The 16,892-nt window shown below is 41.0% G+C and overlaps 1 protein-coding gene across 5 annotated transcripts in view; it reads right to left on the bottom strand.

The window, feature by feature from the left end:
• AFG2A (AFG2 AAA ATPase homolog A) overlaps nucleotides 1-16,892 on the bottom strand; it is a 190,777-nt gene that overhangs the window by 150,602 nt on the left and 23,283 nt on the right. For all 5 annotated transcript variants that reach the window (XR_007168731.2, XM_048078138.2, XM_048078139.2 and 2 more), the window contains 2 exons: nucleotides 14,890-15,044; nucleotides 7,805-8,014 (listed from right to left, as the gene is read on the bottom strand). Coding sequence is in view for 4 of the 5 variants with exons in the window: in XM_048078138.2 (XP_047934095.1) it covers nucleotides 7,805-8,014; nucleotides 14,890-15,044 (365 nt within the window). In the remaining variant the exon portion in view is untranslated. The remainder of the gene's footprint in view (nucleotides 1-7,804; nucleotides 8,015-14,889; nucleotides 15,045-16,892) is intronic.

The raw sequence follows: 16,892 nt of genomic DNA, 5'->3' as shown, positions 1-16,892 counted from the left end.
CTCTTCTGCAAGAAGGAATCCTCCGTATGAAAGGATGTGAAGAAATAAAACCTGTTCCTTCTGGTCATTTGCACAGTGACTCCAAAACCAGCAAAAGATTTGGAGGAGGAAATTGGCAGAAGTAGCTGTAGCTTAGCCATGCATATAAGCATACCATTTTTGAGCTACAACCCAGAGAAATAGTATAAAATCTGCCAATTCAGGCACGCTGCATACTGCTGAGTTTTGTTTATTCAGCCTCAAAATAGAGAGAGTAGTTTCCATGCATGCTCTGTTGAAAGACTATCCCATCCTCCTTTATAAGATGCATTCCCCTTCTGTCATGACACCTCCCACGTGTTTATCTTCTGGACTGGGTGTTGATTTTTCTCTTATATTGGTAACCCTTTTTATATATATAAATTGGTAACCCTTTTTATATATTATAATATATAAATATATATTTATACATATAAAAGAAAAACATCCTTACATTTTAAATATGATCAGAATACACTCTTGAAAGACTAACTGCTCAAAAGATAAAACCTCTGCACACAGGCTGCAACACGAGATAAGCTTATGTACACACTGTTATGACAGAAGTTCTCAGTATTTTTAAACTGCAAGGGCAACATCTGGTATCCCTGAAGTTAAAGAGTATCAGAGAGTATCAGTAATTTTTCTAATCAGTGCTTAAAGCCACTTGGGGATTTTTTCCACCTGAAAATACTAGGGTAATGCCTTTCAACTGATAAGAAACTTTATCAGTGACTTTCCTCTCTGTTTTTTTTTAACCTGTTGTGACAATCAGGTAAGTTACGTAGTTATGCTTGTAGAAATTATTAAACAGACATTAAAATATCAGTTGAATAATTTGTTTAATTTCAAATTAAGTATATAGAAACAGAGCTCTGCACAGTGAACCTCAAAAAAAAATAAAGCTTCATGTCAAAGCAGTTCTCAACTGCTTAAAATGCACACCTAGGGCAAGGTTTATTTGCCCACATGCAGACATCTGCATCTGAGTTAGACATTCACACTAACTGATTTGGACAGACAGACATCTACCTTGCAGATGCGATCCACATCACTCTGATGTGCTAATTTCTCAGCCTGCCAGAGTAGCGCCGACAGCCAGCTTAGATGAGCAAAGCGTGATCCCAGCCACCAGCAGTACAGCCTTCATGGAGTTAGATGCAACATTGCAGCTTCCCCCTCCCCAGTTTCATGATGATGCAAGTGAGATGACCTACTGTCACATCAGCAACTCATTTGGAAGAATTCAGAAATTAGTTATCTTGGTTAAGCTGCATTTTAGACAAACATTTAGTAATAAAATGCAGTATATTTGCTTGCTAAGAATAAAGCCTCCTTCTTCTCTTTAATGCTGTTTAATGACTTAAGCTGCATCGCTCAGACTCTCAGCAGCCTGTAAACCCCAGGCTCAGCGCACTCACCGTTTTAATCACTTCCTCTCCCTCTGCCCTGCATACCAAAGGACCTTAAAAAAACTTGTTGGCACCTGTCTGTGTTTTAAAAACTTCAAATTAGACAGGTGCTTGTGGGCTCAAAGTATCTCTGGGAATAGGCTGGCAAAAAATTGTGAACTGTGGTCCTTGCAATTAAGTTTCTAACAGCAGCGCCATCAAACTCCTAAGGCACTTTCCTTTATCGACTTGTTTGCCTTCTGTCTTGATCAGCAAACTTTAGCAACAACCTGTCTGGGCTTCTTCATGTAACAGCAAAGCCAGGATTTGTAGTCTGCATTGAACTGACAGGAAACACTGAATAAAATTCATGGCACATTTGGAGAGGGCCCTGTTGGGCACAGCCGCCATGATGATTTGTCAGGACTCGGCGCGGGCACCGGCACCGCGGTATCAAGTCAGAGGAGAAATTGTGTCGGGGCAGAGTTGAAGCAGACCCAACAGCACCCCATCCCACCCACCCCAAAGGCCCCTTTGCAAGTCACTCATGTCCAACACAGATTTTCAGCGCCCCTTCCTATTCAGCACTGCATTTTCCTACAGCGCCAGCCCTCGGGCCCAAAGGCCGCCATCCACTACTCTGTTTAGGACCAGGCTTGTTACCAGGAGGGCACCATCCACGTGGGATCAACAGCAATACAGTGAAAAAAAGGCAGGAAATCAGCCGTCCGTGCTGCAAAACATACCCAGAGCCATACTTCACTGCTCCAGCAGCGCCCGATCCCGTGACTGCCATTTTGCCACATCCCGACTGCTGACAAACCAGGCAACTTCAAGAGGGGGAAGCTACGTTCATTAATCTTGCAAGGTAATTGAGAAGGGAGAAGGAAACTGAGATGGGAGATTATTTCCAAATCATTTTCTGTCTGCACGTTCACTGTTGGAAAGCTTAGGGTAAGAATGGAGGAACGCCTTATTTTCAGCTGAGTAAAACATGCAGATAGCCTGAGCATCAACAGTGTTCATAAAGTATCTCCAATCGCTCTCCCTTGTGAAAAATGTTAAATATTAGAGCATTTTCAAAATATGTTGTCTCATTGTGTGCTAATTAACTAGCATGTTGCTGTAAATGTGTTACTACACAAATATAAATATATGCAAATAAAATTTGCAAATGTTATCAAACGTTTGCCAGTTTCCCATAAAACCACAACGCTTCTTCCTTTTTAATCTTATACACATCTCTCAGCCAGTCACAACCACCCAGCTTTCTTATTTCATGCTTCTGCTCGCAGAAATCCCTGTCAGAAGGCTAAACTATCTTCCCAAAATTCAGTGACAGTTCTTCACAAAGCAAAGCAGGCAGCCTTTCCAAGCCTCATTAATCTGTTTTAACTGCCCCAGCCAAGAGCTGAAGGGAGAAGCAGAGGAAACTTCAATTGGAAAATATTTTGACGTAATTGACCCAGATGACAAACTAAACTTAAGCACATGTCAAGCACGGGGAGTGGTACAAAAGCATCTGCAGGGTGATACAGGAAGTTAAATCAAGCCAAGGTGAAGTCAGAGCTCCGAGAAGAGTGTATATTTTTGTAATTACTGCTAATTGAAGAAAAGAAAAGATGCCTTCGGCCCAAACTCTTAAGTAACGGAAAGTAAAATGCTGGGAATAATTTCTAACCTTTTTATTTTTGTCTATCACAGTTGGAGCTCCTAACAAACACAACTAATACTTTAGAGCAGTACAGTACATATCGCTTGCTGTTAATATCCTTAAATGTTACTTACCACCATGTTTTGTTTTGTTGTTGTTTTTTTTAAATATTGCTTTCATGTTTACAACAATTATTGTGCCTCACTTATAGAGCTGAATTCCAAGAGATTTAACTTTTGGAAATCTTAATTTTCTGTATGTCTAAGCTGTTTTTCTGTCAGTATCACTAAATGAGTTTTTGCTTTAGTTTTGTCTTGAAAGAGCAAAATATTAAGAAGCACTGAGCAGCAAGAGGAAAAATGATGCTCCTAAAACCATTACAAACATATACAAGTTGCATAATTTTTCTTGGTATTTATTTTGTAAACTCGGGTAATCTGCTTGTTGGACAGAAAGCAGAACTCAAAATCCTTTGTTGATACAACCCTGAGCAAAAGCCTCCTGATATTAGCAGAAAGTCTCCCTCTGACTAAGTACAAGGTAATGCCGGATACCATCACCAACAAATATCCCTTCTGGTACACTGCATCTTGGGCAACAAAAGGGGCAAAAGGATTTTCCAATCCCCATGGCCCTTTTGGGACTGGCAGCCAAAGAACAGCTTGTACCTGGCTGATGGAATTTATCTGGGTAGGTGCTGCAGCGGTGCCTCATCAGCCTTACAATATAAGAGCAAGCTTCAGGTTAATACAAAAAAGTACAATGGCATTGTTGTTAGTGAAGTTAATCACATAGATATCATAACAACGGAGAGAAAAAAAAATAATCAGAAATTGTCTCTCTGCAAGTTGTCTCCCAGAAGGCTTACAGAAAATCCATGAAGAAATGTAATATTCATTAGATTCTTAGCACAACATAATGATATAGGATTTCCTAAAAATAAAAAAATCCAAGAGGTCAGCCATAGCAAAATCTAAACAAACAAAGATGCAAGACAAATGCTGATAAAATTATCATCATTGTTTCCCAATCTATGGAATACAGCAAGATATGGAAGTTTCCTCCCCAAAATACTCTTACAGTGTCACCTTAAAATCCCAGATCTAATCAACATACTTCTCTAAAAAGCAGCCAGCTATAGCTGACCCTAATTGCAGGAACTGTCAAAAAGTACAGAGAGAGAATCACCAAGTAAACAGTGAAATGAAGCAGAAAAATCAGAGAAGCAATGCAGTAATATTCAATTTCAGAAAATTAGATCACATCTAAAGCAAAAATGTCACATGTAGTTATATATAACAAAGAGGTGTCATCAGCCTGGCAGAAGTTGAAAATCACATCCCCCATCCTATTAATATTTATTGGTCTAATATCTGCGTACAATTTTATTTTCCCGTTGGTGAAAGACACAAACTACATCTCTGAGGAAAATTACAAGCTTTTGGGCCTGCACAAGAGGAGCATGAAGAAGGACAAGAGTGCATGGACAGCTGATATGAATAAGAATTCAGTCAGATCAGAAATTGTCAATAAGTTAAGAGTGATGTTCAACCACCAAAGAATGAAAAAATTATCTTAGTTCACTCCTTCATCCAGTCTCCTATTTGCTTATCTCCATGACTGCAAAACACCACAAACTCCCAAGAAGTTGAGAACAATTCAGCTGTCTTTTGATAACAGATTTTGGGGAAAAAAGTATCAAGATGATCACTAAACCCCTGGAAAAGCCTCAGTGCTATGAGAGATATAGACAAAGGGGTGATAGGAAGGAACAGAATGAGCCATCTCCTGCAAAGCAGTTGACAACCTCCCTCCCAATAAATTTAGCAGATATGCTGTAAGGGAGACAAAGAACGACAGTCCAGTAAAGGAATAAAAATACATGATTCCCCTTAGGAATTATATGCAAGATTGCTTTGTAAAAACAAACAAGCAAAACAACCGCTTTTCTCTGGAAAAGCGAAAGGTCACCGATCTTGATGAAAATACAGCTATAAAAAGGTTTTGGCCAGATATCAAAGAGCATGTTTACAAAAGGGCACATTCATTGTAATACTAACCATTCAAACTTCACAATAGATTTTAGGAGAGAACAGGATGCAACGTCAAACATCTGTTATCACATTATTTTCTTCGTCTCCTCTGCCCAGAAATTACATCTAGACTTTGCCTATCTCCCAGACTGGGTTAGAGAGAAGTCAGACGCACGCTGTTTGACCACGTCTCATATGGCATTGTGACAGCCATCTGCTCCTAAGACATATGGAAACATCACGTTTTAGGAGATTACAGACATGCCAGACAAAGTACCTTATTTAACAGGGGCAGCTGGCCAAGCTGGAGAGACATTGCACAGACACATCTGGACAAGGAGCGCAAAGCCCTCCCGGAGCCAGGGAGATGCCAGCTGCACCCCAGTGCCACAACCAGTCGAGGTGAGCGCTGTCACCCCTTCTGGAAAGGGACGGACTTACTGTGTCCACATAGCTTAAACGTGGTGTGCATAGTGGGGCCACCTTCCAAAAAAATCACTGAACCAAGTAAGCAGTTCCCTCTCAGGTTTCAGACACAGGGGAGAGAGGTGGCATCCAGCCATGGACTCAGACCCATCGCCAGAGCAAAGCCTCCTGCCCACATCGTATCCCTGCCACGGACCAAGAACCTGAGCCCCCTGAGCTATACTGCGAGAGCACACGTCCTACTGGCTGTATGGCAGACACTTTTCATCAGGATTGCTTATTTAGGGCAGGACCGACTGGAAGGAAAATGCAGGTCTGAAAAGTAAATTATCACAAACAGGCTTCCATTTCAAAGAGCCTGATATCAGTTCCAGAGATGGATATTTGAGACACAATGCAGAGAAAGGGAAAATTAACAGAACCGCTAGCTAGGAAGAAAAATTCTCTCTCTCTCTCAAAATCATATTCATCTATTTTGGATTTATTGCAGGAATACATGCAGTGGAAATGAATTCATGCCTGTTGTGCTTTAAGAAGTGCTACAGACAATGATGTTTAACACATTTAGTACATGATGAATGTTCCCTTTTCTGTCCAGGAAGCAAACGTGAAGTTAGGGAAAGTGGGCTGTGTTCCCTTCCTGGAGTCAACATATCCAAGGCTGGATACACTCCAGAGATGTGCCTCTTAGAACATCTGTACATTGAATATTCGACCAGTTCCAGGCCTAGGGATTTAAGCCGACAGGGAATAAAAGGCACTTTCCCCGAGCCAGCCCTTTCTGCTGCAGCTCATCAGGGATGGGGGTTTGCACCCTAAAGAAACGCTGCATTGCTGTATAAAAGTATTTCATATCAGTGCACCTTCCCAATCTTTTATGTATGGATGATACAGCTGCATCAGCTATTTTCAGCGATTAAGTTAGACTGATGAATAGTGCCAACATAGTGCCAACACTTAGTTGTAACTGTTTTTTTTGGTGGTGTTTTTTTTGTTGTTGTTGTTTATTTTGTTTGGTTTTGGTTTTTGTTTTTCAGATCAAGACTTTTATTTCCTCCCCTTTCAGCCCTCAGTGCTTTGGGCAAAACAAAGAAAGAATGTTTCCTTAAGCGGTGCAGGAGGAAAAGGTTACCTTGTTTACCAGTAACTGGAGTACAAAGACCGACTTTGTCTTCAGGGAAGAGGCAGGAAAGCTAGCGTTTCTTAAAGGCTGAGGTTTCCAAGGCTGCTCTTGTTGGTGTGACCATGACCCAGAGGCCTGTCTGCAGCACCAGGAGGCAGAAGCAGCGCAGGGCTGCTGGCTGCAGGGTCAGCGCAACCGCCTCTGCTTCCAGAGCTACATTCACAATGCAACTGAAAGGACAGGCAGAGGAGGAAGCCGCGCAGGAACTAGCAACACAGAGAGCTTTGTGAGGGAAGAGATGGTCAACAGAAAAGAGTACGTGATCGCACTGTTGAGGAGGAGATACTTTTAAAAGAAAAATACTTAAACAAATGTTTTTTCTTGCACTTCATTAACATTCTGACACAGCTGCAAGACTACCCCATGTGGAATCGCTCTACTATCTTTTTTCCCTCCTATGCGCTGAAGCTCCACAGTATTATTTAATAACTTCCATTCATGTATTTTCCATATGACCCGCAGCAATCAATTTCATAGGCAATTTCTCTGTGTTTCTTAATGCTGAGAGAACATACCACTTATCCAAGAGTACTCCAGATATAACTGATTTTGCAAACTTTCTAAGAAATAATGGAATAGAATGATTTCCCCTGAAAAAAGACTAATAGGGCAAGAAAAATCTATAATATAACACGAGTAGTAAGACAAAGAAAGCAACTATTCTTAAGGAATAAAAAGGAATGTAAGAGTTGAGATGGTATTATTTCCATGCCAGCAATTATTGTAGCAAGAATATCTATCCACTATCCAAAGTTGCATTTTGCTACCATTGTTTTAAGAATTTGTTTCCATTAAAAAAAGCTTTTAAAATAATGCTAATAATTAATATTTTTCACCAGAATAAGAGAAGCATTTAAATGCCTCTGTATGGCTTACCCCTCTCATTAAAAAAAATAATAAAAATAAAAAAACAAGTGTACAGGAAGAAAGTAGTCCTCTTCACAAGAAAACACAAACCTCATTTGATATTTACAAGGGATTTTTCTCTAGCAGAGGTAATTATCAGAAATGCCAGGAGCCACTGGATTCTAGCACTGAAAATTGGTAAACTGTCAACTGTTATCTCAGAGTTAAGAAACCATAAGATTAAATGGCCTACCTTCACTGCCAAGAAGTTGAGGCCACTTTCATGAGCCAAAGCTTTTGCTATCATTGTTTTTGAGCATCCAGGAGGTCCATAAAGCAGTACGCCTTTTGGAGGCTGAATCCCCATTCGGATGAAGGCTTCAGGATGTTTGAGCGGCCATTCAACTGCCTGCTTCAATTTCAGCTTGATATCTTCTAGTCCTCCTATGTCTGACCAAGATACCTGCAAAGCAGACCATTTTGTTGAACTCACACAATGGAACAAAATTAATAAAAATTAAAAATAATAAAATGACAGCATGATCATACAGGCAACAACACTTTCTGTGATCATTAGTGAGTCACGACTCAGTTTTCTCTCTCTCAGTAATTTCTAAATTACTTTGTTGTCTTCCTCAAAGACTTAATGAACCCCAGAAGGTTTTACCTAGTGCTGCAGAGTAAAGCCCTGGTCCCAGCTGCGTGACCCCACTAAGCTGAACTTTTGGCAATTCTTCCACTTGCCAACATCACCTCTCTTATATATGACTACAGATTTGACTAGAAGCTTGAAAATAAACAAGCCACCAAACAGACAACTATCTACAGAAATAAATAACATTCAAACACAACTGCATTTAAATTTGCGCTGCTGAAGACACAAGACAGGCTCATCAGTGACACATTGGGAAACCACCAATGCATTCTATCCAAAACAGCAGATGGATCTAAAACCTGCTACACTTCTCTATCTCTACACAAGCCTAAGAACTTACCCCAGCCCTTTCTTTGTTCTGTCACCATCCATTCCTGTCCACCTCAAACAGTAAACATATCAAGATGGACCTAAATCAAATGATCTGGTGTCTTAAAACACTCTTCCAAAAATTTGTAAGATGTAAGTCACCCTTCAACTACAGAAAGACAGCTAAACTTGCAAGGCTGGCAGAGTATAACCAAGACACAATGCATCACCTCTCGCCTGACTCTGAAAATTGCCATCACTCCTGGCACGTCCCAATTGCTATTTGCCTAATACCATAACAAACTGGAAACTCAAACTGGAAAGTCCCTGAACCAGGCAATTCAGTCTACTACTGAAGAGGAAGAAAAAGAACGTTTGTGAGTGGTGCAAGCACTTTTGTGTAAGTACAAGCAAACTGCAAACCAAATAAAACTTCTCTTCAATTGTCAGTCTTTGACATAGAAGAAAATTACAAAGATAAGGGAGAGTAAACACAGAAAATCAACACATAAGGGTCAACCCCTCAGAAGTACTCTGAGATTAAAGGCTAGCTGGAAGGTGAGGAGCTGCTGATCTGCTGCCAGCAGAACATGTTGTCTCTCATACTGGGAACATGCTACAGGAACTCTAGAAACAATCCTTGTATTTCTTCTTAGTGACTAACAGCTTCTGGTTCTTTGGTTCTTAAATAAATAATTACCTTATAAACCTGAGGAAGTAAGAAATATGTAGAGCTGATAGCCACTGCCCACTGAGAACGATCTGAGTGCAGAGGGTTATGCCAAGGGTTGAATTCCTTTATTGGGGGGTGGGGGGAATGGGACAACACTAAAATAGAAATGAAATAAATTCAGTAAGGTCAGAGCAAAGAGAAGACTGAATCAGATACAGCAGAGTAACCCAGTAGCAGAAGGGCGGACAGGATTTTAGGATTTTTAGTGGGGGCATTATCAAAGTGGCAGGCTAGTTCCAAAAGCCAACTTTTGCAACCTGCCAATATTGCTTTTTGAATTGCTGTGTCAAAGTAGTATTGTGGGGAAAAAAATGCAAACACAACACCCTTCTGTTGCTGTTCCGTAATACCAGCAAGACTAGCTGCGCAAATCAGATTAAAGGAATAGAATGAAAACGGGCCGCACACAAGTCTCTAGTTTTGAAATAAAAGCATTTGTCTGAATTCATCAAAAACAGTTAAGTGAGAAACTCCACAACAGTGAGGAAGGGAAGAGGAAAAGAGAAGCACAAATTCATATCACCTAAAATTGACCTCAGTGCCTTGGGGTTCCAACACAGTTGAGAGTGAGAGAGAGACAGAGCTTCACAGAGCAACTCAGCCCGATTATCAGCTGCCTTTCAGAAGTCCCATACGTGGTCATCCCTCACCCAGCTTCTCCCTCTTTCCTTCAGTGGGAACAAACATCATGATGAGATGTCTAACTCAGGCACCTCAGTTAGGTGCCTGAAGTTGCAAAGAACCCTCCCTTTCTGCCTAAATTTTCACAATAAGAGGTAATAAATGCAAAAGAGATAATAAATAGAAAATAAGAGATAGTCATTCCTATCATAATGTCTTTCTATCTAGACATAGAGATTTTGGCAAACACAAAGGAAAAACTTCTTAAAATGAATTAAGACACCAGGAATTTCCTACAACTTTCAGCAACAGTGGCAAAATCCATTAGTGGTACTTTGCACACAAAAAAGCCAGGGAGAAAACACCTACATGTTGCTTTCACCCCATTTCAAATATGCAGACTATCACACAAGCCTTCTGAGGTGCTACTGAAATGACTTTTAGGACCCCCTACATGTCATTTAGCATCAACAAGAGTGACAGAAGTGGCCATACAAACAGGACGACTAAATGTGAGCTTGCAAGGTACAAGTTATAAAAGAAAATAGTTCACCAGGCAAAAATTCAGTCAACTTACTTTGAATTTCTATAATGCAGGGTAGAGTTCAAAAAAGCAGTGGTATTAAAAGCAAAAATAGCTAATAACACACTACGTTCACATTCTGGTCAAGTCCTAAACAAAGTACTCGTCTCCTCATTTTAAAAGGATATAGAAAAGTAGGGAAAAACACCACAGTCCCCCACCAACAATGCACTCTGAAGGAAGAATTCAGTTGGATTCACACAAGGCAGTATATGCTCGACAGAACTAGGTGGATTGTTTTTGCATACCATCCTGAGGAACTTGCTGACCGCAATTAACCCAAATTACGGTGCACACGCTGGAACGGCCAGCTACGCATCTTCACCTGCACACGACTGAAAGGAAAGGTCTCGCAGCACAGCAATGAAGTGTGATATTCTGTCACTGTGGAAATGGTTGCAAAGACTAGCCTTAGGGCTGAGCTTACACACACGGAGACAGTGCTCTGCTACAGTCTGTAAGACACCAAGATTTCATTACTGCCATAATCTTTAGCTCTCCCTAGGTCAACAGAGCTCAGAATATGATGCAGAACAGCAACTCCCCGGAGGTTGTTCACCAGCAGCAGTAAAGAAATAAAGCAGACGTGCAAAGGATGTCTCATCCAGAACCTTTTGGCTGCAAAGACACAAATCTGAGTGTTGAATTACAGTAAAGGGAACGAAGCGGGCAAGAAAAACCCATAGCACTCTACAAAAATTTCAGAAAGACCCATAGGAGAGGGAGGAACAACTACAGCACAACTCTCCAAACCGATGAAATATTAACTTCTGATTTATAATGTGCATCCCCTTTCTCCTAAATCCCTGCTGCAAAAAAGCAGCCTTCTAAAAAGGTTGTAACACATAGCAAAGTTCAAGAAAGGTTCTGTAAAAACAGAAAACGAGATCCCACATGGAACCGGGCAGACAAGGGTTTTGCACGTGTCTTGGTCACCAGCAATGCGCACGGCAGTCTGGACGTAAGCAGAAGGACAGGGGAATGTTGAAAGGGAAAGCACAGGGAGAAGCACACGGTGACACCTCCACCTCAGCAGCTCCTCTTCCTCCAGCACACAGCTGCACTTTATCTGCCACCCCAAACTCACTTGTGGCTGCTTTCCCCATCCATAACTTTGAATATCCTTGGAATAAAAAAAGAGCTCAAGATGTGTCAATGACAGTTCTTTCATTATCCATATAACGTGTGAACAACACTGGTCTTACAATCAAAGGGCAACACGACAGGTTGTGAATCACCTAAAGTGTGAGTTAGTAACAAAAAATTCCTAACTAGCTTGCCATAGAGCACCTTTCAGAAGCAGACAGCAGAGCGTTCTGTAAAGGTTAGCACATATCCTCCAAAACCAAGAAGTAAAGTGACTTGCACAAGGCCACCCAAACCACTCGCTTCTATCACATATCCTTGTTCTTTAGCTACTACCCCAAGTATATGTATAACAGAGGTTTTTTCCAGGTCTTAAACAAAAGACTGCAAGAGGGAGATTTAGCTCAGCAGCCTCCTAAACAGTCAAGCAGTTAACGCTCTACTCTAGGACCTAAGAAGTGAAGATTGATTCAAAAATTACATTTTCTTTACAGCCTACTTAAAATTCTGCAGATTTCAGAGAACAAGCTCTGCGTTGTCTAAACAATTTGGAGTTCATGATTAAAACAAGTAATTATTTTCATTCAGTATCAGGTGACACCAGCCTCAAAAAACATAAATGGCAAAGGTGTCAAGACAATATGGGATGGAGCACTTGTACAAAATGCCTTTACCTGTAGCTTTAAGTGACTTTGCACTCTTCTTATTCAGTTTGCATATGGCTACTTCAAATCAGTTTAAAATGGAAAAAATAACAGCTTCTCAAGAATAGAAACTTAAAAATCATAGAAGTCTCAGCTTAATTCAGCATGCGCATCAGTGGATTTACTTGTCACCAACTGCATAGCCTAAAAGCCACCAAGGGGGCTGACAAGTGAATCATGTATATATAACAAATGGAAAAAAAAACAGAGGATATTATTAACGTAGATCAGACTTCTGTCTGCTATTTGGGAAAAATCCCATAGCTGATCAGTTATTTCATGACTGAAAATATTTTCAGATCAAATTTTTTAGATGACAAACAACATTAAGGTCAAACTTCAAAAGATGAAGGAATGCAATCCCTGATTTTCTAACAAATCCACCCATACAACCAACTGTCTAGCTGGATAGTTCTGGGACAAGGAGCGCAGGCAAATAAAAACCTATCCTTAAGGAAAGAAAAAATCTGAAGGTTAATCAATACAGGATGACTTCACAAAATACTATGCAAGCAGATCCATTAACCAGATACATATACATACATGTTTCTTGAAGAAAGCTGGACTCCTATCTCATTCATGCTTTCTTTTGCTTCAACCCCCCATCATATTTTTAAAAGTTTGCTAAGAACACAACAGATTGGCTACATAAGGGAGCCCTGTGGGTGTAAATTACTGCAGAGCACCTACGCAACATAGCACAGTACAGCAGGTTAACAGCCAGCTAGGAAAGTGTTGGGTGGATAAGTGGAAAGAGAGGTAAATTAGTAGAGAGGAATTTATTATGGAAATTAGGACTATAAGCAACAGTTCCACAGCAAGTGAGCAATACTGAGGTTTCCCAGCACGTGTTGCAGACATTCAAGTGAACAACACAAAACAGCAAAGTGTTCTAGGACATAGCACCACCAACATGCGATGCTGTGACTAATTAGTGGCCCTGCAACTGCATCCAGTTAGCTGTTAGAGGCTTGATTTCTACTGAAACCAAGTACTTCAATATCCAATTAACAAGTGTCAGAGCAATCAGTCAAACACGTGGCTTCAGCCAGAGCAGTTAGGCACGTAACCTTGACTAGTGAGGCAAAACTGAGTCTATAAAATTAGATTAAGACATACCTAGGAACCATTACTAGAAGCATGCAACATAAAATTTTGCTTACTCTTCTTAAAAATGTATCCAAGGAAACAGAAACCGCACTACATTCTCTGCTACAACACTTGTCCTGTAAGCACAGAAGGAATCTGCACTATGTTGTTACCTTCCCTTCAACAAAACAATGAGTCTCAGTAGTATTCCAGTGACTCAGCTGATGTTTAACAAATAAAAGTAAATGACATTTGAGGAAGCCACTGGCAGGATAGTTTAGTGGCGAACTGTCATAGCAGGTTGACCTGGATTCAGAATAGATTTCCTTGAGACCTGACTTATGTATGTCATCATTGCCCTGTTTAGCAGCACTCCATCCTGCTCCAAATGGGTTGATATGGCCAGAAGGCACAGCACAGTGATAATGACATGAGCTCGAGAGACAGCAGCAAATTAAGCAACAAGAGATTAGTAGCTCTGGTTCTCAGCAGAACTAACCAACCCTTGCAGATGCTGATGGCACTACACCATTTCCAGGAAAAGCTGTCTGGGGCCGACACAGGCATTTCCACCCAACACTTCGCTGCACAGCACGGACTCTTAACAAGCCAAGTGTGACATCCGAGCTGGCTGCGTGCAGCATCCTGTTCACAGATTTCATTTCCCATTCCTATAGTTTGGGAGTGAGGGTCTGTAGCTGTGCAGCCCAATTCCCAGATGACTCATCATCATGCAGTAAGACAGAAATGTTTTCTTCAAGGGGTTGGGGAGCTGCTGAGAAACACCAGCACAGCTGCTTGCAGAGTCAAGAGCCAGTAAGAGCAAATACAACATTTTCTTTTGCTCAATCTTCTTAAACCAGATCAGCTCCCCAGTTCTATTTATGTTGTGTCTGTTACTGAATTACTATAACATAACCGAAAGAGTTGTCAGTGGGGCAATGATGACTGAAGATGGCACTGCCAGAATGTAATGAATGTTCATGTAATGACAGTCCCTGATGGGTAACTGCTTGGCAGCGATCACCTACCCACAGCATCCAGCTCTGCCCTCAGTTAAAACCTTGTGATCTCACTGAAGACACTGAGGTCACAGCAGTAGGAACTGCACATAAAATTACTCAACTGCTTTACACAAATCAGAGCAATCACTCTTCATAGCATCGTTTCAATACACTTTGATTAAAAATGCTAACATTTGGTTTCTACTTAAATTTGTGTCTGCTTTGCAAAAGGCTCCAACTCATACAGCTATTTAGGATCTGCTCAGAGCAGACATCCTAAGCTTTTTACTGCTTGCCCCCTCAGCACATAAAACTATGGATCAGGACATATGCTTCTGCACTACCAACTCTTTCTAGAGCGTTAAAAACTCAAGTTTTTGTAAACGGGTTTTCAAAATTCAAACTAAATAAATATGTAAACAAAAGGATGATGCACAACATTTATTGGCAACTTGAGACTTCCACTCTACAAAATGACTCTCTTTTGGTAGGACATTTCAATGCGTAACTGTGACTCTAACAATGTTGCTAGTGTACTGCAAAAAATAACTTACTTTTGGCACATCAACTGCCACCTCCCTCATGGCGCTGGGCCTGACATCATTCATCCCTTGCAGGAAGTCATTGAAAGCAATCATCACTGACCCAGCCACCTCGTTGTCTGAGGGGTTAGCTCGCTTCCCCAGAGCTCTCCGCAGCGCGTACAAACCTATTAAAAACAAAACCCATAAAAACATGTAGACTTCATCCTGTTTCTCACAAACACAAAGTGCACAACACACAGCAGCGTTGGAAAGGAAATGATAGTCAAAAGCATGTCCCAGCGCCGGGCCTTAACTAGGTCAAGGAACATGCAAGACACTTCTGATGAGAGAGGAAGAAAAAGGGGATCTTATGACCACAGACAGAATATAAACTAAATCAGTTCCAAAAGACAGAACAAAACAGCCCTATCCCTGTGTTCCTGAGATGAAGCTAACAGGACAAAACCTGCACATGGCCATACACTGATCCAAACGTTTTTAAATGACAAATTGGGAAGAAGGATAATGAGTATTTGAGACAAGTACTGATTTAACACTTGCAAGATACCCGTAAACGTGTCCATTCCTCTATTTATTAGGACTTTGTTTTCCCCTCCATTTGCTGCTCTTAAAAAAATAATGCAACTGATGTGATTTCTGTTACTTTCATTGGGATCCTGTTTTGCTACCTGGTAGGATGCCAAATACCATTATTTTTCTTGATATGCAACAAACACTCCCTCTTTTCTATACCTCTGCAATTCTGAATGGCTCTTCTTTCCTTTCCAGCCATCAGTGCACTTTCCAGATGTACGCAGGCATAGCTTTGACCTTCTCTTTCATTTGGCCAAACCACTGACACACACCATTTATGAATCTTAACGCCAATTCCTAGCTTCTCCCTAAAATCCAGTCCTTCACACTCTGCAGAGGTGGCCCCCACTCACCCCACAGCAGCCCCAGCAGTGCCACCTGCAAGCTCCGTGCATTCAGACCAAGCAACCACAGCCCCCGCTGTGCAAGACGCCCAGAAGCACCATGCTTTTCCCACTGTATAATTACGCCTGTTAGGGTCTAATACAATTTGGAGTTGTATTGCTGCTATTTCCAACCCAGCCCTATGACTTGGAGCTGTGAAATGTGTGATATATTAATGCGTGATGAGTATAATTCTATATGCAGGCATGCAGACATGTACACACGCAGACATGTAGTACACAGCCTGACGTGTGTTACAAAAAACTGGGGCAGTTAGTACGGCACCAGTTTGCCTTGCATGACCATAAAAAGACAAACATTTGCTAAATCTTTTCTCTATTTAACCAGAGAAAACATCAATTAGCGCTACATGAAAGCACAATAAAAGGGATAAGCCGTTTCTGAAAATAGACGTGGTTTTAACTTGCAGCAGATTATTGTCTTTTTTCTGCAGAGGCACTGGTAGATGGGGACATACAAAGTTTCTGACAATGACAGGAATTCTGCATTTCCTACAATATATACAGCGTGTGAAGAGATATAATATCTCCCCTGTGCACCGGTACAGCTGGTGTCTCTCCATAAACTGCCAATTATGACAGAGTCAGAGCACCTGCATTCAATACCCAGGCTCTTAATACAATAATGAAAAAAAAAGTTTGCAATTCAGGTTTCCCCTTGTGCAGAACATCCAGAACTAATAAGATATATAAATAAAAACATTCCATGAGGCCAAGTAGAAAATGAAAATCTGGTCACCAGAGGACATGCATAAAATACAACTCATTTTAACAACCCAGACAATTTTCATGGTTCTTCCTCCCCCACTTCTTCCTTCCTCCAAAACAGTTCATTTTAAGCCAACAAAAGTGAGAAGACACAGATTCATCTCCATAGATTTAAAATTTGCATCCAAGCAGATAACAAAGCGGGCAGGTTATTCTAGAGCCAGAGCAGCAATGCCATGGAGGGGAGGCAGGTACTGGGGGCCAAGTCCTACGGTTTGGTTTTGGTGAAGTCAATTCATTTGGCACTCGCATCTGAAAAAATGAAAG

The sequence above is a fragment of the Anser cygnoides genome, chromosome 4 (genome assembly GCF_040182565.1).
Source record: "Anser cygnoides isolate HZ-2024a breed goose chromosome 4, Taihu_goose_T2T_genome, whole genome shotgun sequence".
Taxonomy (NCBI): Eukaryota; Metazoa; Chordata; class Aves; order Anseriformes; family Anatidae; genus Anser; species Anser cygnoides.
The sequence above is the reverse complement of the archived record's forward strand: the minus strand, read 5'-3'. Positions and strand labels throughout refer to the sequence as shown.